At 44.6% G+C, this 23,186-nt stretch overlaps 1 protein-coding gene across 2 annotated transcripts in view; it reads right to left on the bottom strand.

Moving 5' to 3' along the window:
* The window catches only part of TBCE (tubulin folding cofactor E), a 142,394-nt gene that overhangs the window by 99,843 nt on the left and 19,365 nt on the right, over nucleotides 1–23,186 (bottom strand). For both annotated transcript variants that reach the window (XM_068129775.2, XM_078785692.1), the window contains exons 3-5: nucleotides 22,978–23,062; nucleotides 21,965–22,147; nucleotides 12,742–12,830 (exon numbers count right to left, since the gene is read on the bottom strand). In XM_068129775.2, coding sequence (XP_067985876.1) covers nucleotides 12,742–12,830; nucleotides 21,965–22,147; nucleotides 22,978–23,062 — 357 coding nt within the window. The remainder of the gene's footprint in view (nucleotides 1–12,741; nucleotides 12,831–21,964; nucleotides 22,148–22,977; nucleotides 23,063–23,186) is intronic.

The raw sequence follows: 23,186 nt of genomic DNA, 5'->3' as shown, positions 1-23,186 counted from the left end.
GTCACACAAGCGATCATGCCAGAGGTAGTAAAACAGGCAGTAATACAGCGAGATAGTGTTGGAGAAGAGATGTTTGAGAAATTTGTTCAAGAGCGTCTTGTAAACCTAGAGCTGAATATCCGGAGTCCTATGAAGAAGGCAAATCTCAAGACTTGGAAGACAGCAAGAATGGTTAAGAAGAGCAAGAAAGCTGTCGCTGTTACAGCAATTAAGAATGAAAGAGCACTGTTCGCCCGCTTCCTTGTTGTGATACTGTCACGGCCAGATATTGACCTGAAGGAGAGCATCAGTGAGTTTGAGTTTGCAGAATATCCTCATTCACTCTTCACTTTTGATGGTATCTTGCGGTCTTGTGTTGCCAAAAGTAAGCTGATGACTATCTTGGAACGTTTGCCTGACCAACAGCAGCTTGTTGTTGCACAAGGAGAGCAAACACAGCATGGCAGAGTCACAATCATTGATGGAATGGCCGTGGTCCAGTCAATGGGGAAACCTACATGGGTGAAAACTTGCTACGATCTCGCCAATCACTTTTTGCATGTCCCCGATTGCAAATCTCAAGGATTTCATGAAGTTCATGTCGTTTTTGACCGATATGACATTCCTAACTCCCTGAAGGAAAGAACACGCAATTTGCGCCTAGGAGATCATATAAGCCTTGCTTACAATATCTCCGATGAGGCAATCATTGAAAAGGTGATGCTAAAGCAACTGCTGAACAACCAAGACAACAAGCAAAGACTCACTCTCTATCTAGCATCACACATCTTGAAGCATCGCAAGGAATCTGAGAAGATATATGTGACAACACTCAGTGAGGAATGCAAATCAAACAAGCTCATATTAGATCATCTGAACAGTACTCAAGAGGAGGCAGATACAAGAATGCTACTTCATGCTCTTGACGCTTCGCAGAGGGGGGCCACGTCGATCTGCATTCAGAGTCCGGATACAGATGTGTTAGTTCTCGCCTTGTGGTGCTACAAGGACTTGTGTCCTGCAACATCGATGCTTGTTGGAACAGGTGGTCTACGGTGAACTATTGATTTAGGTCCTATATATGATGCCCTGGGCAGTCAGAAAGCTTCTGCACTCCCTGGCTTCCACGTCTTAAGTGGTTGTGACCAGACTGGCACATTCTGCGGGAAATCAAAAATTTCCTGCTGGAATACACTGCAGAAAGCCGATGGTGATATTGTTAGAGCATTTGGCAACCTTGGAAACACTCCAAGCATACAGGAAGATGACGTCAGTGAATTGGAGCGCTACGTATGTCAACTCTACGTTCCTGGCACAACAATCTCTTCTGTGAACGAGATGCGTTGGTTCCTCTTCAGTAAGCGCCAGTACACAGATGAAAAATTGCCCCCTATAAAGGCCACCCTAGTACAGAAGATCAACAGAGCAAATTATGTCACCATGATATGGAAACAATGCGGCACTGCATCTTCAACTCTACCTCCACCAACTTCTCATGGATGGCGTCTGGAAGGTGACCGGCTTCTTCCCGTACCAACAACAGTTTTGCCAGCACCTCAGGCTGTGCTTCAACTAGTCAAATGTGGATGTAAAGGAAGTTGCTCTACGATGATCTGCTCATGTCGGAAGCACAATCTCAAATGCATCACAGATATGTGTACCTGCGAAGTAGCTTGTGAGAACAGAATTGTTAACATACATACTGCAGGTGACGACAGTGACGATGATGATGATGTTCTTGAAACGTAGCTCATGCGGTCAGCTCCAGATATGTCCATGTACTTATTTTTGGTTTCCTTGTTTTAAAACCATTTCATGTATAATGGCATTATTGCATACATCAAATGCATGGTGAACACTATATTACTATGACATCATAACTAATTTGCATATGATGGTTTGATAGGTCCCCTTGAATAGAATGAAGATATATTGAAAACCCCAGCACAAGACTTTAGTAACAAAAGCAAAGGAAATACCTTTATGTAAACGGAAGCATGAACATTTTCCATAGGCTTTTAATAAAAGGTATGACATATCATACTTGAATAGAAAGCAAAACGATGATTGAGACATGCTTTTTTCCTAGTTTATAAGTGATAAATATTAAACTCGAGGTATTGACACCATAATGTATGTATGAGAGCAGGAAAATTAAAAATAGCATTGTATATGACAGCCAAAATGCTCATTTTTGCATTTTTTATGTGTATTCTATGGCGTCATAGTTCATTATGCACAAAAAGGCGGGAAAAGTGTTCGAAAAAATTGGCGCCAATGTTTTTTTGATTCAGTGGTCATCGTAGATTAGATTCCAGTAGAAATTAGGAAATAAACATGAACGGCTCACGGGAGCCATTTTGGAGACATACGGCCCTGCACTAGTAGACCAAACCACCCATATGCATTGCTCGGCTTTGCGAAGCCGAGCTGTAAAGAACGCATGGACGTACCGAGAGGCTCTGAGTGAAGTGGACTGATGGCGATGGTGATCGTGTAATTGTTTGAAATTGATAGGGAATTGGCTTGGAATTACTAGTGATTCGAAATTGGGATGCCCGATGTAGAGGAATGGTAAATTTACCATCCCTCACATTAAGTGTGGGCAAAGCAGCTATAGTTTTATGGGGATTGGCTGTGTAAACTAGCCCGGGAGGGTTAGGTTATAATGTTAGGGTTTAGAAATGACAGTAGGTAACTGTAGATTTAAGTAGCGACATTGTACCTGTAGAGGGGACGTAGCAGATTAGTGGATTATAATGACGAGGGAGTGCAATAGTATAAGGGGCGACTGGGAAGCACGAATCTTAGAAGGGAGTAGTCAGCTTAGATGATGCAGTGTGTGTGCAGGAAGTGATTGAGCGAGTATTTGTGGTGAGCGTGATGATTGGCATGGATTGAGTGAACGCGCCTGGAGGGAAGCAGGTGTGCAGGTGCCACCAGGTGTGTGGGCACAAGGTGTGAAGTACAGGTGTATGGGGAATGGTTGAATGGAATACATGGAGTATGGAATAGATGGTATGGAGTATGGAATGGATGGTGTGGAGTGAGTAGTGTGGAATACGTGGAGTGGAGTGGTTGGTGCGAAAGGAGTGGATGGGGAAGATGGACCCCTTCACGAGTACCCGGGGAGGGTAGTTTAAAAGTAGGTAGAGGGAGTAGGTAAATTGTGGTTGGATATTGGCATCTGTGGTGTGATTAGTTGCACGGAAGTGTTGTGATGGGTGCATTAGTGGAGTCAATAGGCTGGGCGTGTGGCCTGTTAGTGAGTGTAATTGAATGGGAACTCCGCCACTGTTAGTATGTCGGCCAGGTGAGGCCGCAGGTAGGCTCTGGGAGCCAGTAGAGTTGTTCAATGGGGCCCGAGGATCCGGAGGACGGACCCAGGTAGCCCAGTGCCAGAGAGGGCACCGAGTGGGGTGAGAGCGCCAGAGGGCCTTCCCCAGGTAGGTTAGGGTAAGGAGCAGGTAAGCTCGGAGACAACTGCAGTGGCGGAGGTGTGCAGGTGAGCGGACCTGCTGGGAGTGCCACACGACCCAGCCCGGAAATTGTGCGAGGGCACAGGGAGTAGAATCGGGGGAGTGAGACCCCAAATTGGTGAGTACCACAGTCTGGTCAATGGGAGTTCGGTTCTTAGAACCACATAGTGTAAGATGGCCAATGGATTGGCAGGGAAAGACACCCGGGTAGAGTAAAAGTGTTAAAGTCATTTAGAGTATAGTTAGGATTGGAATCTCTTCGCACCATCCGCATCCACTCACCAAGGTGACAGGACTCCACACCACCGTTTTTTTTTTGCAATGTTTGGGGGTAAGACGCATCATGACGTGGGGGTGACATTGTGCTCGTGATTCCATCTCTTCCTCCTTAGGAGGGATTGATGAGAAATTGGGCTTTATGGCAAATTTGGTTAGAGGGATTGTTGACGAATTTGGATTAGGGAAGATATGGGGAAGACAAGACGTAGCGACGAATTTGTAAAGTTGTGTAAATACGGGGTAAGGGGCAAGGGTAGATTAGGTGACAGGGGGGGGGGGGGGGCGTACAGTAGGGACGAGCTTTCTCCGCTCGCTCTCCTGCGCACCTCACCTCTGCATTACCTTGTGTTGATGTGTACCCTTGCGCCCTTGCACCCCGCTAACTCTGCTTTGTCTTCCTTCCCCACCTATGGACCGTGCTCTCTGGGCACTGAGGGGAAAGCGTGCAGGCGCCGCAGTTGTGTGCCCACACCCTCGCAGCTGCCTGCCTGGACCGGTACCACACTTATGGACCACACGTTGTTGTGGCCGAGCACCACCATATGGACCACATGTCTGTGGCCGAGCACCACTCATGGACCCCACGTTTTTGGGCCTGGCATCACTGCTGGGAATTTTGCTTGCAGACCACGGTAAAGGTGGCACCTATGCCAAGCAGGTGGACCACCCTTAGTTGGCCCCTGCTGGCCATAATTAAGAAATGGACGCATTTTCTGCCTTCTTACTATTATCAAATAGGCCGCAAGCACAGAACATCAAGAAGTCGTCTAGAACCAGCGGCCCAGCACAGAAGAAGAAGACGTCATCGTTGCTTATTATTTGAAATGTGATGACTGTGCACTGGATGGTGCTTTGTGTTTTTTATTGGGTGCTTTATGGTGGTGCTTTTGGTGCTCTGAGATTGCACTGCAATATCAATTGTGTGTCTCGGAGCGCCCGTGGGTGTGGTGTACCGGTGCAGTGCAGTGTATGCCTTTCCTCTTCTCAAAAACTCTGCTTTTGTTTCCCAAAAGAACAGGTCCTGGGTTTAGTTTTGTAAATACCAAATACAGTGTCTTTGTAAATAATGCTCCCCACCGTCCATGTGTAGTTTGCGAATTAATTCCGTGATTCGGTTATCCTGTGGGCGTGAATCAGTTAGACAGAATGCAACGCAGCAGGCGGGACATACTTAATTGTTTTAAAACTGTCGCACTCAGGGTAAGGTTAATAGTAGAGGGTTACTACACCTTAGTGTCACATTAAGTTAAAGTTCTTTCGGGCCGGGACGGCCCTGGAGGAGAGACGGGTGCTGTGTTACAGTTTTTAGAACCTTCACTTTGTAAAATAATAATTCTTGTAAATATTCCCATTTTTGGTAAAGGTCAAAGGTCGCACCCTAGCTAGGCCATGTACAACACGTAGCAAACCATAGGATCTTCTTTAGTTATTTCATTAGTCTATGTTTCAGTTAAGGATCTGTTTCCAATAGTTTGACTCTGCGTTGTATTAATCAAATAAGATAGGCCCCTTCAATTATCCCCAATCATCTCTCTCTCTCCAAAGTGCCAGTAGCCGTATGGCAGCGTTCGCTGCCCTTTTGGTTTGTTTGCTGGCCCCAAGCCGCCATTATGCACGCAGTCAGAGTGGGAGAAAAAGGGAGGAGCGGCCAGGAACACAGGCGTGGCCCCATCCACGCGTCACGAGGGGAGGTACGAATGAACCTTTGTGACCAATCCGGGCCGAGGCGTGTTCACGGGTAGGCGGAGCAAAGCGGACGCGGCTTAATACGCGAGGCTTCCAATAAAAGCGGGAGCGCCAAGCCTTTTCACGCAGACCGGAGAGAGGCAGCAGATGAACACGACGAGTCGTAAGGCAGGATAGTGGGTCCGTTGACGGCGACAATACCGCAATATATTCGCATTGTCCGACCGCGTGAAACCGATACGTGCAGCTGCCACCGGGTTTCGCCTCAAGCCCGGAGCGTGGACCGGAGCGCGACCTGGAGCAGACCTCAACGCTGTGCCATCTGCCCGGACCTTCCTGCCCTGCCATCTGCTTGGACCTTCTCCCCCTTCCAGCCATTCCTTCCTGCCATTCCCTATTCGTGTAAGTCTGTCTGTATTGTCCTGGGAGTGTTAATATAAGAGTGTCTAAGGTTGCCCTATGTCCTTTTATTTCCTCTCTTTGTGTATTCCCTTCTTTCGTTTCCTCTTGTAGATAGTAATAAATCATATTTGTTCTTCCTTTACCCTTCGTATTCTTTGCTTCCTCTCGTCCGATCGTCTTAGTCTTTTCCCCATTGAGTACCTGTGGCACGATTAGAACCGCTCAGAATCGGGTTAGTTTTATTGCTAACGGCTTGGATCGTGGATTGCTAAACCGCTCGGCAATTACCATCACATCCGCGGTTCGGGCAGAAGTATCGCCTGCTCCCGACCGGGAGGAGCGCGATATCTTCTAGGACTCGGACGGCCAGCTTAAAAGACGAGGGGATTAAACCCCCCTCGGTAAGGGGAGCGCCGTAACCGAGATCTGTAACAATATATATATATATATATATATACACAAATACATAGTCATACATACACACAAATACATATATATACACATATACATGCACGTATACACAAATACATATACATACACATATACATGCACATATACTCAAATACATATACATACACATATACATATACATATATATATATATATATATATATATATATATATATACACATATACATATATATACACATATACATGCACATACACATATACACTACCAGTCAAAAGTTTTAGAATACCTCAATTTTTCCAGTTTTTATTGAAATTTACGCAGTTTCATGTCCAGTGAATAACCTGAAATGGTACAAAGGTAAGCAGTAAACTGCTCGAGGTTAAAAAAAAAAGAAGTTTACGTGAGCAAAAACGGGAAAATAATGTAAATTGCACAGTTATATTGTAAAAAAAGGCCTTCTTCAGGGAACAAGTAATGGGTTAACAACTTTCAGCTGTTCTGCAGCAATGTAAGTAAATTAAGCCATGAAAGTTGATGCAAACAATTCCTACAGGTGTCCCAACCTCTGCTGATTACTTGATTACAAACCCCGTGTCTGTATAAAAGCAGTATTGGAACAGACTGTTATTACACCCTCTGAAGCATTATTTGGACAATATTGCACTGCAGGAAGTAGTATATTGGAAACTGGAGGAAACTCTGACAGGAAGAGGTCTGGCAGACCCAAAGCCACAACAGAATCAGAAGACAAGTTTCTGAGAGTCATCAGCTTGCAAGATAGGCGGCTCGCAGGACAACAGCTTCAAGCACAGCTTAAAACTGGTCGAAGTAAGCAAGTCTCAGTTTCAACTGTGAAGAGAAGTCTTCAAGCTGCAGGTTTGACAGGTCGAGTGGAAGTAAGAAAGCCATTGCTAAGATGGCAAAATAAGAAAAAGAGGCTTACCTGGGCCATGAAGCACCACCAGTGGACTACAGAAGACTGGAGGAAGGTCTTATGGACCGATGAATCAAAATTTGAAATATTTGGTTCATCACGCAGGGTTTTGTATGCCGTCAAGTAGGCGACAGGATGGTTCCTCAGTGTGTGACACCAACTGTCAAACATGGAGGAGGAAGCATGATGGTCTGGGGCTCTTTTGCTTGTTCCAGAGTCGGCGACTTGCACAGAGTGACTGGCACCCTGAACCAAAAGGTCTACCACAGCATTTTGCAGCGTCATTCAATACCCTCTGGTATACGCCTATTTGGTCAGGGTTTCATCCTACAGCAAGCTAATGACCCTAAACACACCTCCAGGCTATGTCAAAACTACCTTCGAGGAAAAGAACAAGACGGTAGCCTTCAAATCATGGAATGGCCAGCACAGTCTCCAGACTTAAACCCCATTGAGCTGGTTTGGGATGAACTGGACAGAAGGGTGAAAGCAAAGCAACCTACAAGTGCAACACATTTGTGGGAACTTCTGCAACAGTGTTGGGAAGAGCTTCCCGAACAATATTTGATTTCCATTGTAGAAAGAATGCCACGAGTGCGTTCAGCGGTTATATCTGCAAAAGGTGGCTACTTTGCTGAGGCAATGATTTAAATTAAATTTTGTTAAACAAAATGATTCTATGATTTCTTTTTTATCTCCAATTGTTTTTTTGTTCTATGCTTAATTTCAGAGTACATTGAGACATTAAACTGCGTAAATTTCAACAAAAACTGGAAAAATTGAGGTGTTCGAAAACTTTTGACCGGTAGTGTATATATATAATATATATATATATATATATATATATATAGATATTGTTACGGATCTCGGGGGTCGGCGCTCCCCTTATCAAGGGGGGATTAATCCCCTTGTCCTTTAAGCTGGCCGTCCCGAGTCCTGGAGCTATGACGTCACTTCCGGTCAGCGCTGAATAGGGTGGTAGACCAAATTGTTCCTATTACCTAATTACCAGTGCCTTCCGGGAAGCGAGGAAATGAGCCCCGCCCGAGCCGCGGCATTAGTGGACACGCCGAGCGAAGCGAGCCGCGACTCAGGCCGTTAACAATGACTAACCCGATTCTGAGCGGTTCCTAATCGTGCCACAGGTACTCAATTGATAGAAAGGACGGATGCGATCGGATTAAGGAAAACCAAGAAAGAACAAGGTAATTTATTTACAAACCAAAAAGAAGAGGAAAGGAAAGAATGTACAGGAAGAAGAAGAAGAAGCAGGACACAGGGCAGGCTTAACTACACAGTCTTAACTTACGACCCCAGACAAACATACGCCCTCACACGGGGATTGTAGCTGGTAGGGTGGAAGGTCCAGGTGGATGGTCCAGGCGATGGTCGACTCCGTCCAGGCTCCGGTCCTGCAGGCGAAACCCGGCAGGCAGCTCTGCGTATCGTTGGACGCGAGCGGACCTTGCATATAGCGGGGGGACTGGGATGCTTCAGCGTACGTAATAATTGTATGGCTGTGCCAAACGCACCCTCTCCAAGGTTCTCTTATAATGCCAGCGAGTGAGTCCTTACGCAATGTGCGCTCCTGGATCAGTCCCGTTACAAAGGTTCTTCTGTGCAGTACCATAGAAAGCAGTCCTTCAACAAGCGACTTTCCCAATAGTCCTTTTCAATCAGCCGTCTCCGCGCAGTCCTTTGAAAGAAGTCCTCTTACAAGAGCGCCGCCGTATATCTTCTGTGAAAGGGCTCTGCGCTCACGCTTTTATAACACGCGCCAAGATTGCTATGCGCGCTCCAAAACCACGCCCGCCAGTGATCTTTCCTCAGCCCTGGTTGGCTGGTGGGGGCTTACCGGCCACGCCCTGATGGTGAGTTGATGTGGCCACACCTTTTCCTTGGCGTCCCGCCCCCTTCTTCCTCAAGCCGATCGCATGGTCAATGGCGGCGCCTGAGCGAACGCTAACCAAGGCGCGTAACAGAATTGGGAGAGAGAGAGAGAGAGGTTGGCAAAATGGACGAAAGGGCCTACTCCTTATTTGATTGATGCAATGCAAATTCAACTATTGGAAACACGGCCTTAACCAAAACACATAATAATGAAATAACTGGAATTTCTAAGGTGGCCTCCGTGTTGCTGTGGCCTAACAAAGGGTGCTACCTTTAACCTTTAATGTCATGGGATATTTACAAGTAATTATCTATTTAGAACAAGTGTAGGTTCTAAAACCGCAACACTGCACCCTCCCTTTTTCCAGGCTCGTCCCGAGCCGACACAAAAGGGCTATCTTTTAACTTAGTGTGACACTTAGGTGTGGTTACCCTCTACTTTTAACCTCACCCTGAGTGCGACAGTTTTAGCACTAGATATGTCCCACCTGCTGCGTTGCATCCTACCTAACTGACTCACGCCCACAATTAACCGAATTACGGAATTGACTTCAAACTAAACATTTAGCCGATGGGGAGCATTATTTACAAAACACTAATTATTTACAAACTGCAACCCAGAACCTGTCTTTTGTGGGAAGAAAAAGATCTTTTGAAAAGAGGAAAAATGCCACTGCCATGCACTGCACCGATACACCATACAATATGTACCCATATGCACCAATAAAGAAATGCACCAATAAGCACCATCATGCACACAAAAAGCACAAAAATGCACAGTCATCACATTTTTAAAATAATAAAATGATGACGTCTTCTTCTTCTCTGCTCTGCTGGGCCGATGTTTCTGGCTGCCTTCTTGCTTGATGTTAATTTTAATAAAAGGGCACACACCGCGTCCGCTTCTTATTATTTATATGGCCAGCAGGGCCAACTCAGGTGGTCCACTGCTGGGCATAGGTGCCACTTAAAACAGTGGTCCGCAAGTCAGACACCGCTGGTAACAATGGTCGGTCCCAGCAGAGATGCCAGGCCACAGAACGTGTGGTCCATAGGTGGTGCTAGGCCACAGAACGTGTGGTCCATGAGTGGTGCTAGGCCACAGAACGTGTGGTCCATATGGTGCATCAGTGCAGGCAGGAGGCAGCAAAGGTGCGGGCGCACAACTCGCAGCAAATGCACACTTCCCTCGGGCACAAACGAACAAGGGTCCATGAGTGGGGAAGGAAGGACAAGCAGATTAGCGGGGGAAGGGCGCAAGGGTACACATCAATACAAGGCAGTGCAAGATGAGGGGCGTGGGAGAGCGAGCTGAGAAAGCTCGTCCCTAACCGTTCGTCACCCTCCCATGTCACCTACCCTACCCTTGCCCTTACCCGTATTTACACAATTTACACATTTATCAATTCGTCTCTATGTCTCGTCCGTCCCATCCCCTCTAATTCCAAATCCGTCATCAATCCCTCCCAAGAAGGAAGGGATGGAATTTCAACACAATGTCACACTCCGTCATGATGCGTCTTACATTCTCCAAACATTTGCAAAAACTGGTGTGGAGTCTGTCACCTAGGTGAGCGGATGCAGATGGTGCGAAGAGATTTTCTCCTATCTATCTTCTAAATGACATTAACACTTTACACTACTCGGGGTCTTGCCCTGCCAATCCATTGGCCATCATTAAACTATGTGGTTCTAAAAACCAATTCCCATTGAACATACTGTGGCGCTCTCCAATTTGGGGTCTCACTCCCCCGATTTTTCAACCTGTGCCCTCACACAATTTCAGGGCTGGGTCGTGTGGCTCACCAGCTGGTCCGCTCACCTGCACACCTCCGCCACTGCAGTTGCCACCCGAGCTTACCTAGCTCCTTACCCTAACCTGGGGAAGGCCCTCTGGCTCCCTTATCCCACTAATGCCCCCTCTGGCATTGGGCTACCCGGGTCCTCTCCTTGGGATCCTCGGGCCCCACTGAACTCTACTTGGCTCCCAGAGCCTACCTGCGGCCTCACCTGGCCGACAGACTACCAGTGGCGGAGTGCTCAACCAACCACACTCACTAACAGGCCACACGCCCAGCCATTTCATACACTCATGCACCCATCCAAGCAGTACTCTGCTACTTTCGCACCACAGATGTCAATATCCAACCACAATTTACCTACTCCCTCTACCTACTTTTAAACTACCCTCCCCGGGTACTCGTGAAGGGTTCCATCCTTCCCCCATCCACTCCTTCGCACCATACACTCCACTCCACGTATTCCACACTACTCACTCCACACCATTCATTCCACACACCTGTACTTCACCTGTACATCATGCAAGTCAAACACTCAATACACACACACATCTCTCTCGAGCATTGCCTCATTTCAACAAGCTCACCAGTCAAGACTCTCATACCAATTCCTCATTTCATCCGAAACCTCATGCTCACACACACCGCATAATCTGGCTATATATCTCCCCTAATATTAGTGCTCTCCCTGTCATCCCTTATACTATGCACATCCCCCGTCATTATCAACCAACTACTCTACTCTACGTCCCCACTACAGGTACAATGTCACTACTTAAATCTTGGTCACCTATAGTCATCTCTAGGTCCCTATACATTTATCCTAACCCTCCCGGGCTAGTTTGTACTGCCAATCCCCATAAGGCCAGATAAAAAAAAAGAGTTGTTGATCGTCCCCGCCCGACCCTACGAAGCACACCCGACCCGAAACTTTTTTTATTTTTTATTTTGAAAAAAATCATTAAAAACGATCTTTTCACATTCAAATTTGGCACCGTTCTGCACCGCATGCGCAGTGCGTGCTGCGCAGAGCGTCGCAAGTGCCTCGGGCAACTTCACCCATTTTACGTTGGCCATTCATGGCGGCTATTGTGTGAGATTTTTCCCGCTGAAATCTGTATTGATTCGTGCTAGAATCGGCTTGAAATGCCTATTATGATCGCATCAATAGCCCGTGAGGGCTCTTCCAAGACGGTGAAGGACTGGTTTGCGTGCAATATCGAGTTGGATGTTACAATCTCGGACTTCTATGCAGAGTTCTCAGACGGCAAGTATGATGGGGATAGGGAGCCATTGCCTGACGATACACGCGGTACTTTTGTCAAAGTATTCGCCGGCCCCAGTAAAACTGACATGACGAAAGTTTCACCAGCTTGCAAAGTTTCTGATGTGGCAAAGACTCTTGGCCTAATAACTGTTGTACTGTATAAAGTAGGACAAGAAAACGGCTGTCGTGTTGCTTCTAAGTTCAAAGACCTGCAAAAGCAAAGTGTATTCACCCTGATATCGTACTAAAAGTTTATCATTTTAAACAGGCAAAACACCACTAGTGATGTCACTACCCAAATGTAATATTTTGAAAGATCCTGCCTGTTAAGCAACGAGTCAGATTTAGCTCAAATAACATCTAAATTAATTAATTTACAAGTAGATAAGTTGGTCGAAATTTCGGTTTTCAATGCATCATTTATGATGGACTCATATTCCTCCCATAAAATGTTTATCTTCTAGTGTCTATGCAATCGGCTTCATGAAGCCAAAAATGAAAACATGAAAACAACAGAAAGAACTTCTATTTTTTCTAAAGCATTCTCATATCGTAATTTCATTTCTATAATCTGCCAAAAAAGGAAAGTGTAAAGTCAGTGGCAACCTGCGTACTTGGACAAGTATGTCGAACTTCTCCCTCAGGGTCAGCAGAACTCACGTAGTATCCCGAAAGCGAGACTTGGAGAAGGTTGTCAAAATGACTGCAGAAAAAGCACACAAAGCCCAGCACTGCATCAATACAAGCAATGATAGAAGTGTTTACATAGACATAGAGAGAACACATTGATAACTAGAATGACACTCGGTAGACAGCATACCTACGCCAGGTTGAACAGTTTGCATTTTCTATCAACTGATAGGTCAGATCTGGATTCTGACATGAACCAAAATATAATCGTTTATTCTTGTCATTTACCCAACTCACCCACCAGGTTTTGTCATTAAGTGGTCCACAACTCTTTGATATATCATGCTATATATCGTTTTTGGCCCTATGGTGAAGAATCTCAATGGTGAAGAATCACTTAGAGATTAAAACATTCTCATATCTGGATCCGTATTTGAATCTTCACTAAAATTGAATCGATCCGTCGTAGTCGCACAACCAACCTGTCCACAATGTTTCGTCCGACTCCGTCCACAACTTTTTGAGATATCGTGCTATATATAATTTCTTGCCCTATCTCTCAATGGTGAAGAATCACTTAAAAAGTTCTCAAATCCAGATCCGGATCCAGATCTTCACCAAATTATAATGGTTTCGTCCGAGTCACATGCACAACCCCTCCACCAAATTTCGTCCAAATCCTTCCACAAAGTTTTGAGATATCCTGTTCACCAATAAACAAACCGACAGACAGGGGTGAAAATATAACCTCCATCAACCTTCGGTGGTTTCTTTTTATGGATATCGCCCCAGACAAGGCATACAGCCACTCTCGGTAAGGGGCTAAGAGAAGGTTAGAAAAATATAAGGATAAAGCAAAACAAAATAATAAATAAATAAATAAACAAAAAAAACAAACATCCAAGACACATGAAGTTTCAGAGGTCGGGTAAAATGCCATTAAACCTCAAAGATGTAGGAAGTATGAATTGACATTCCTCTTAAAGCAGTGTCGATCATAGGATAATGGGAAGCATGTTACAGGTAGTGAATTCAAGAGCGAGACAGCACGAGGGATAAAACTATCTGCATAACCTTTTGTTCTGCATCTTGGGTCAGCTATAGTGTATGTGTGAGCAGAGATGGCAAACCGAGTCTTACGTCCAAACACTCGTACAGGAGGAGCCAAGTTAGAAAGTCCAACAGACCATTTGCCATGAAAATATCTGTAGAAAATGGTGGAGGTAATAAAGCTCGTATAAATTAAGGGAAAGAATAAACTAATCAATGTGGAACATACAGCATGGTTCACTTGAGACAAAGAGGTTGGGAGTCATATGGAGAATATGGACAACCTACATAACTACGTTTGACTCAGCAGCACTTCAAAGGAGCTCCTTTTCTTTCTTTTTTAATTACATATTTACTCTAGTTGTTTCCTTTGCTACTGTCTCAGTAGAAAATCTGGGGGGAGGGGGTGATGGCAAAGAGAGTCCTCCTTTTCCACATTTCAAGGCAAAAAAAAAGAAGGTAATTGCCCTGCTATTGATGTGAAGTGAATAGTGTGTTGTATTTTTTATACCTTCATCCATCCTAGTTAATGCGTGTATGTGCAAATCTTGAATAAGCATGTGATAGAATACTAAGAAAACTTGTTGAATAGGAACTTAGGAAGCAGGAAGTCCTTGTACGGGTGATAATGTCAGTATATCAAAGTCCGAGAACAGCAGTGAGAACAAAAGAAGGATGAACGGAACCTTTTTGATATGATAGTTGGTGTACATTAGAGATCCGTGCTAGATTCACTCTCATTTATTCTCGTGTTTGAGGAACTCATGGAACAGGATAGATTAGGACTTCCTTGATAATTATTATAAGTGGATAGTTTGGTCTTGAAACAGAGCAGCAAGTGAAGACAATATTTTATAGATGGAAGGTGACAATGGAGAAGTATTACGGCACTTGGTAGAGTGCGCATACCTCCGCCAGGCTGAACAGTTTGTTTTTTATCCCAATGATAGGCCAAATCTGGATTCAGACCTTAACCAAAATCTAATCGGCTTGTTCTTGTCACATAACAAACTCCTCACCAAGTTTAGTCATAACCTGTCCACAACTTTTTTAAATATCATGTTACATATCGCTTTTCACCCAATCCCTCAATGGTGAAGAGTCACTTTAAAATGAAATAATTCTCGTATCCGAATCCATATTCAGATCTTCACCAAAATCGAATCAATTCGTCCTTGTCGCACACGCAATTGGTCCACCAAGTTTCGTCCAAATCCGTCCATAACTTTTTGAGATATCGTGCTCTGTATCGGTTTTAGCCCCATCACTCAATGGTGAAGAATCACTTAAGAAATTAAATAATTCTCATATATCCGAATCCATATTCAGATCTTCACCAAAATCTAATCGATTCGTCCTCGTCACACACACAACCTTTCCATCAAGTGTCGTCAAAATCCATCCACAACTTTTTGAGATATCCTGCTATGCATCGTTTTTGGCCCCATCTCCCAATGGTGAAGAATCACTTTAAAACAACAACAACACAACATGCATTTTAAAGGCCATTTTCCCTGCTAGAGTGGGGGTTAGCCTTGCGGTCCCCATGACAATCTTCTCCATTTTGCCCCTGCATCTCTCCTTGTTAACCCCCTTGCCCGCATTTCTTCTTCCACCATCTTTAGCCAAGTCTTTCTCGGTCTTCCCTGTCTTCTACTTCCTTCTACATTCATTTCCATCACTCTTCTCAACCAGTCACTTTCATCCTTCCTCAACACATGACCAAACCATCTCAACCTGTTCCTCTTCACAGCATCAATCACAGGCTCTATTCCCATCATTTTTCGCAATTCATCATTTGCCTTCCTCTCTCTCAACGATACACCGCACATCCGTCGAACCATTCGCATTTCCACCCTTTCCAACCTTCATTGCTGCCCTACGTTCATTACCCATGTCTCGCTCCCATAAATCTTAACACTTCTCTCACACATGCAGCATACACCTTTCCCTTCAGCTTCAACGACACTCCACTCATCATCAGCACGCCACTCAATTCCCGAAACTTCTTCCATGCACATCTCACTCGAGCAACCGTTGCCGAGTCTGATCCACCTTCTCCATTCAGAATGTCTCCGAGGTAGCAAAATGTTTTCACACCTTCCAGCTTCATGCCGTCTCCAAGATCCAACTCAACATTTCCTCCATCTGCAGCTCCCTCTGTGCACACCTTACATTTGAATGTAGCTGCCACACTGGTTAATGACCCTCTCAGACCACTACATTTTTGATGAACCCACTCAGCGCACATTGTACACTGAATGGAGTTCACTCCGACATCCTTCCTACACACAGCACAGGGCCACTTCCCAGTTCTTTCCACCTCACCACATGCTTTACCACTTGCCATCACCTTCGTCTTTCCGATATTCACCTTCAGACCTTTTGTCTCCATACATTCCTTCCACGTGTTCATCTTTTCCTTCAGTCCATCCATACTTTCCGCAATCAACACCAGATCATCTGCATACAACAACTCCCACGGTAAACCCTCCTTTACGTTCTGAGCCAGCACCTCCATCACAGCTACAAATAGTAGTGGACTTAGTACCGACCCCTGATGCACTCCCACCTTCACCTCAAACTCACCACTGTTCCCGTCCTTCGTCCTTACAGCTGTGCGCGCTCTTTTGTACATTGCCATCACTACTCTGATCAACCATTCCTCCACTCCTGACTTCCTCAATGCCCATGTCAATACTTTGCGTGGAACCCAATCGAATGCTTTCTCCAGATCAACAAACCCAAGAAACAACTTCTTCCTCTTCTCCATGTACTTCTCCTGCAACTGCCTTACAATAAAAAGCGCGTCTGTCGTTCCTCTTCCTGGCATAAATCCAAACTGCATTTCGTCGATCTTCACTTTCTTCCTTATCCTCCTCTCCAACACCTTTTCCAATACCTTCATTCCATGCTCCAATAACTTTATCGCTCGATACGAGTCACAGTCGAGGGTCACCTTTCCCCTTGTATAGAGCGACGATGGTACTCAGTTCCCAATCCACTGGAATGCGGCCTTCTTTCACCACCAGATTACAGATCTCTGTCATTCTCTTCACACCCCAACTTCCTGCTGCCTTCAACATATCTCCCACAACTCCCGTCGGCCCTCCCGCTTTTCTACCCTTCATTGCTTTTATCACTTCCTCAACTTCCTTCTCAGTTATCTTCTCTGCCGGTCCTAAAACTGGGTTACTCTCTATGTTGCCATCCCATTCATTCTCTGTATTCAACAGCATTTCCATATATCTTTTCCATCTTCCTTTAATTCCATCTGGGTCGACAACGATTTGTCCCACTTCATCCTTCAAGCAACTCACCCCCATCACATCACACCTCTCTTTCGCTATCTGCTTTGCAATCCTGAATACTGCTTTCTGACCCTCTTCCAAATCCAAGCGTTCTCCGAACATTTTCCTACATGCCTCCTGCGCCTTTGCTACCTCTTTCTTTGCAGCCTTCCTGGCTGCCTTATAACTTTCATGCTCTGCTGTTTCTGCTCCCGTACCCTTCGCCTTCTGCCACTCCTTGAACTTCTTCCTCTTCTCGTTATTCCTCTTTCCAACTTCATCATCCCACCACCATGTTTCCGAGTGCCTCGGTGGTCCTTTTGTCCATCCACATACCTCACCAACGGCTCCCAACAGACTAGCTTTCATTGACATCCAACCACTTTCAAGCTCAACCACATCATCCTCGACCCTACTCAACCTCTCTTTTAATGCCTCCCTTACTGTCACCTCTTTCAACCTCCACACCTTCATTCTCGGTTGGTACTTCACCCGCCGAGCTCTCCTCGCACCTTTCACCCTTACGTCGCAGACAACCAAGTGGTGCTGTGAAACAGCCTCCACCCCCGGGATCACCTTTGTGTCCCGGAGGTGCCCCCTATCTCGCCTACGCACCATCAGGTAGTCAACGGTTGTCGTCGACCCACCTGACGTGTATGTAACAAGCTTATTATCCTCTTTCTGGAACTGAGTATTACAAATCAACAAATCAGCTCCATCAGCAAACTCCAAAATCCTTTCACCTTCTCCATTTCTCACACCATATCCGTAACCCCCATGAACTCCGTCAAAACCATCCATACTCCTTCCCACATGTCCATTTAGGTCTCCTCCTACCACAACAACTTCCTCATCTTTCACGTTTTCCATCAGCTTCTCTATCGCACACCAGAACTTGTCCTTCTCTTCATCGCTTCGACCAACCTGCGGAGCATATCCCGAGATGACGTTCACCAAGAGCTTTCCAATCATCATTTTCACCATCATCAACCTATCACTCACTCTCGTCACACTCACCACACTGTCTACAAACTCCTCAGAAAACAGGACACCAACACCATTCACGCCCTCCGGGCACCCTTGCCACACAAACTTGTATTTCTGTCCCTGCCTACCCTTCACCATTCTCACACCACTTCCCTTCCATCTCGTCTCTTGCACACAACATATGTCCACTCTTCTTCTGACCAATATTTCCACCACTTCTCCTGATCTCCCTGTCATTGTCCCTACATTCCATGTCCCAAACCTCAGAAACCGATCTCCACTTCGGGCTGTACACTGCCCACATGTAGTTGTAATTGTCATGGTTCTCTTTTTTGAGGCAATGTTTTTATGGCCGGATGCCCTTCCTGACGCCAACCCTCTTAGTCGCCTCTTACGACACGCAGGGATACGGCGTACCTATTCTTATCCAGGGTACACACTGAAGAATCACTTTAAAAACTAGATGGTATTCATTGAATACTTACCCTGCGCAGTCAATTTGGTGTGAGCCAACTCTTCTGTTTTTGAAACGTTTCTTCTTTTTTTTTGATCCAATATGGCTGCCAGACCACGTGAGCGATGACATCATAAATTTATATTCTCTAATATAATTGTTGCATCGATCATGCTCAATAAATTTCAAACTGATCAGACTAAGCGTTGTCCCTGTCGAATTATGACGTCAATTATAGCACCAATGACATCATCATTAACGCCTATTCCCCATATGGAGTTATTTACAATGAGCCACATTTCAATTTTTTCCATGCAGTGGTTTTGGAGATATAGAGATGCAACGTTTTTTTCCAAGATGCCGCCTGTACCACATGATCTATGACATCATAATAAACATTAAAATATTCTACAGCTGGAGACCCTCCTATGGTGAAAATTTTGTGTCAATTGGACCAAGAATTGCAGAGAAAAAAAATTCATACTGATCGAATCAAGCATTGTACTTGTCGAATTATGACGTCATAATTAAGGTGCCGATGACATCATCAACATATCTTATTCCCCAAGCGGAGTACTTGACAATGAGCCACGTTTCAATTTTTTTCCATGGAGTGCTTTCGGAGATATAGAGGTGCAACCTTTTTTTCGATTTTTCCAAGATGGCACGTGTACCACGTGACCTATGACGTCATAATTGTCATTTTTTCAATTCCACAGGAGGAGCCGCTCATATTCTGAAAATTTCGGGCCAATCGGACTAACAGTTGCAGAGGAAGTTTTTTTTCATACTGATCAGATCAAGCGTTGTACTTGTCGAATTATGACGTCATCGGTGCCTTAATTATGACATCATCATCAGCCATGTTTCCATTTTTTCCATTGAGCGGTTTGGGAGATAGAGGTGTAACGTTTTTCCAAGATGGCGTCCATAACACGTGACCTATGACGTCATAAGTATGAATAAATTTTTTTTTGCAGGCGGATGCGCTCCTATGGTAAAAATTCGTGTCAATCGGACCAACAGTTGCCGAGAAAATGAATTTTTAAAATGCAGACACAGCACAGGTATGGCACACGTACGGACCCGATTGCTTAACCTCACTTTTTGCTTCACATGGTAATTATAGTAGCCAGATCCGAATCCGGATCTTCACCAAAATCTAATCATTTCGTCCTTGTCACATACGCTACCTCTCTGCCAAATTTCGTCCGCATCCGTCCACCAACTTTTTGAGATATCTTGTTCACAGACAGACCGCTATCTTGCACATATTGACAGGAGTGAAAACATAACCTCCACCCACTTTCGGTGGCGGAGGTAATAAAGGATATTAAAGTAAATGTTTTTTGATGCAATAATTATCGAGTATAACAAAAGAAAGCTTGTTTACAACAACCATGAATAACTTGATGCACTGAGTCGTTACCCTCGCCGGAGAAAGTATTGCATTTGAGTCCGTTTGTTTGTTACTTGCAAAATCGAAGAGTTTTCAAGTATATTGGTCGGTTGCGTTTGTGGTTCTGTCTGTTTATCTGTTTGTCTGTTTGTCACCGGCCTACAGGTCACAATTCTAAACCGATCATCACGAAACTTCACCAAGTTGTATAGGTCGTCCCAATTGAGAAGCCTATTGATTTTGAGGTCAATGGTCATCTTGGAGGTCAAATTTCTAAAATCGCCATTTTAAATCCGATCGACTTGAAAATGTAATAGCATTTGTACATTGAGTCACTAAATTAACTATTTTTGAGGTCAAAAGGTCAAAGGTCAACTCAAGGTCAAATTTTCAAAATCATTAATTTTCATCTGAAATGCTGTCAATTTTCAACCGATTGACTTGAAAATTGAACAGCATTTGCATATCGAGTCAGTAAATTGGGAAACATACTATTTGAGGTCAAAGGTCAAAGGTCAACTCAAGGTCAAACTTCTAAAATCATCATTTTTCATCTGAAAAATCGTCACTTTTCATCCTGTTGACCCGAGCTTTGATCAAGATCGTAAATTTTATCTCGATGAAACGGACAATTTGTTGCATCAATGGAAAACTTTTGGGGGTGGGAGGGGGGGGGGGGCGGATTTTGCAAGTATTGTACTCCACATTACGTCTTCATGTTTGTTTGTTTGTTTGTTTGTCTGTCGCCTGTCTGTCACCTTTTCATGTGCTTTTTGTGCTTCAAAAAGTCATGTGCTTTTTCGAAATTATGAAATAGAGTTCTGCAACTGCCATGACTGGATTTGTGGGACTTTAGCAAGTGCTGTGTCTGTCTGTCTGTCTGTCCACACAGAATGTGATAATGTAGGTGACAAACGCCACCTTGTGGTAGCCGGTATTACACGTTATCTTTTTTCAACTGAGTATGTCTATAAAATACGTACTATTAGAATGCAAATAGGTCTATAAAGTACATCATATTACTGTACAATGCAAGTCTCTGAAGTCTCTGAATAATATCTATAGAGTCTCTGAAAGATTTTTTTTAAAACAAAACAGAACATAGGGTTCTGAAGAAAAGATTGACAAACATAATGAGAGTTTGTCGAATGGAGAGGTAGCTGCAAATGAGACAGTCTACTTTTGGCCCTCCTCAACCGAATCTGCAGAAATTCAAAAATATTTTCTTGAACTAAAACTCGTAGTGAACTATTCCAAAATTTACACGATTCCCGATATTACTAACAACCATCGTTGCAACCTCAAAAATAATTGATTTCTATGTGTTATGAAGGTTGAAAAAAAAAAAAAAGAGAGATTCCAACCCTCCAATAAACATGCTCTTCTTGCCCAGTATGAAAAAATAAAAATGATCAAAGCATTTATTGAAATAAATATGGTATGCCCTGTTGTAAGAACAGCCAGATATGGGGAAGGTTTATATTTTTCAAATCCCTGTAGCACAAACTGCCGCAAATCGTACATTAATAATGTGGACAAAAAGTCATGTGATTTTTGGAAATTATGAAATAGAGTTCTGCAACTGCCATGACTGGATTTGTGGGACTTTAGCAAGTGCTGTAGTTACTTTACGAGTCTTGCAATCTTTAAGGTACGTCAGATTTTATTTTTTTTAAGGAAATTTCTAATTACAGTAACAAGTAATGGCCATTAATGTAAACATTTCATTGACGTGTCATGGCCCCACAACCACATTTTGCCTTGCTATTGGGACGTAAAATGACAATGACATTTGAGACGTAAAAACGAAGACATGAGCGTAATGACGTCATCGTGTTCCCAATTCACTGTACACTGCACCAGGCTCATAAAGGGTTCTGGCTTCATTCCAGTTCAACTCTAGTGAGTGGATATGGCACAGTAACCAGGTGGACAAGGTGTGATAATGTTAATGGAGACGGGGCATCAGATACAGAATTTGCACAGACAAAACATGTAGCAAAATAAACAATCAACCCACAACACACCTCTGCTCCTGGAACACTTTCTCCAAGCCGACGAAAACTACAGGCTTTTGTTGGCCCTTCCCAACGGGCAGACAATCGTTGTCCAACCATTCATTACTGGCATATTTCTCTTGCAAAGCATGCAAGAAGTTGACGCCAAGGTTCACCTTATTCATACGAACAAATGATCCTCCTGCCGGGTGCCTGCCATGCAAACCATGAAGGTTAAAGTTGACATTGTAGTGCCGAGGTCACACATAGGCGGATTTGTCGGCGACTACTGGCGACTGAAAAAATCGCCACCATCCGCCGACAATCGTAATGAAACCGTAATGGACGGTCGCCTGTAGTCGTGGTTATCCTCCCCAGGTCGCCTACAGTCGGCAAGAGTCGCAAAGGGGCCAAAAAGTTTTTTAAATGTTTAAAAACGGCACGCTCAGTCGCAATGGAAAAAAATCCGCCATGCTGTCGTGATGGAACCGCCATGCTGTCGTCGGTATCCGTAATAAGAGCGTAAAGCGGCCGCAACCCAGTCGCTCATAGTCTTCCGCAATCGCCCCCACCAGCTAGCACGGCAGAGATGCGAATGCCATACGGCCTTCCTGCGGCATCTTCCCGACTACGGGCCGACACTGTTGCGGCTGCATATCGACTACAGAAGAACTGTCACGTCTCCCCTGCGGCTATGGGAGACTGACGACGACAGCAGTAGGACTAGTGGCGGCCGAGTTACGAGTCAATGTGGCCGCCTGCAGTCGTCATACTGCCGCCTGACCATATTTTATGGTCACATTACCACCCGACATCGCCAGTAGTCGCTGAAAAATCTTGATCGCCGGCAGTCGCCGGTAGTCACCAAAATATCCGCCTATGTGTGACCTAGGCATAGAGAATCCTTAATACAAGATTTGTGATCAAAGAGTAGTTACAAAAAGACAGAAAACTCGAAATGTAGAAGCACTACAAAACAAAGCATGACACGTCGGTTAAAACATTTCATTGGTTTTAGCAATGTGTCCCCGAAGAATACTCACGTGCAGTTAAAATATTGTTTGCCTTTATAGTTGCCATCATGTAGACCTCTTTCTGGGTTGTCCCACTCTATCCCCAACCAAAGTCCTGCAATGATAAAAACTGAGATTTAACAGTCTTGGCTGAGCCAATAGGATAGTGTGATGGCCTTTGAGCGGAATACTCTTAGTTTGATGTCAGGCTTGTGCTTCGCAGGCATAAATGAGGTTGT

Source organism: Myxine glutinosa, chromosome 1 (genome assembly GCF_964187855.1).
Source record: "Myxine glutinosa chromosome 1, kmMyxGlut1.1, whole genome shotgun sequence".
Taxonomy (NCBI): domain Eukaryota; kingdom Metazoa; phylum Chordata; class Myxini; order Myxiniformes; family Myxinidae; genus Myxine; species Myxine glutinosa.
The sequence above is the reverse complement of the archived record's forward strand: the minus strand, read 5'-3'. Positions and strand labels throughout refer to the sequence as shown.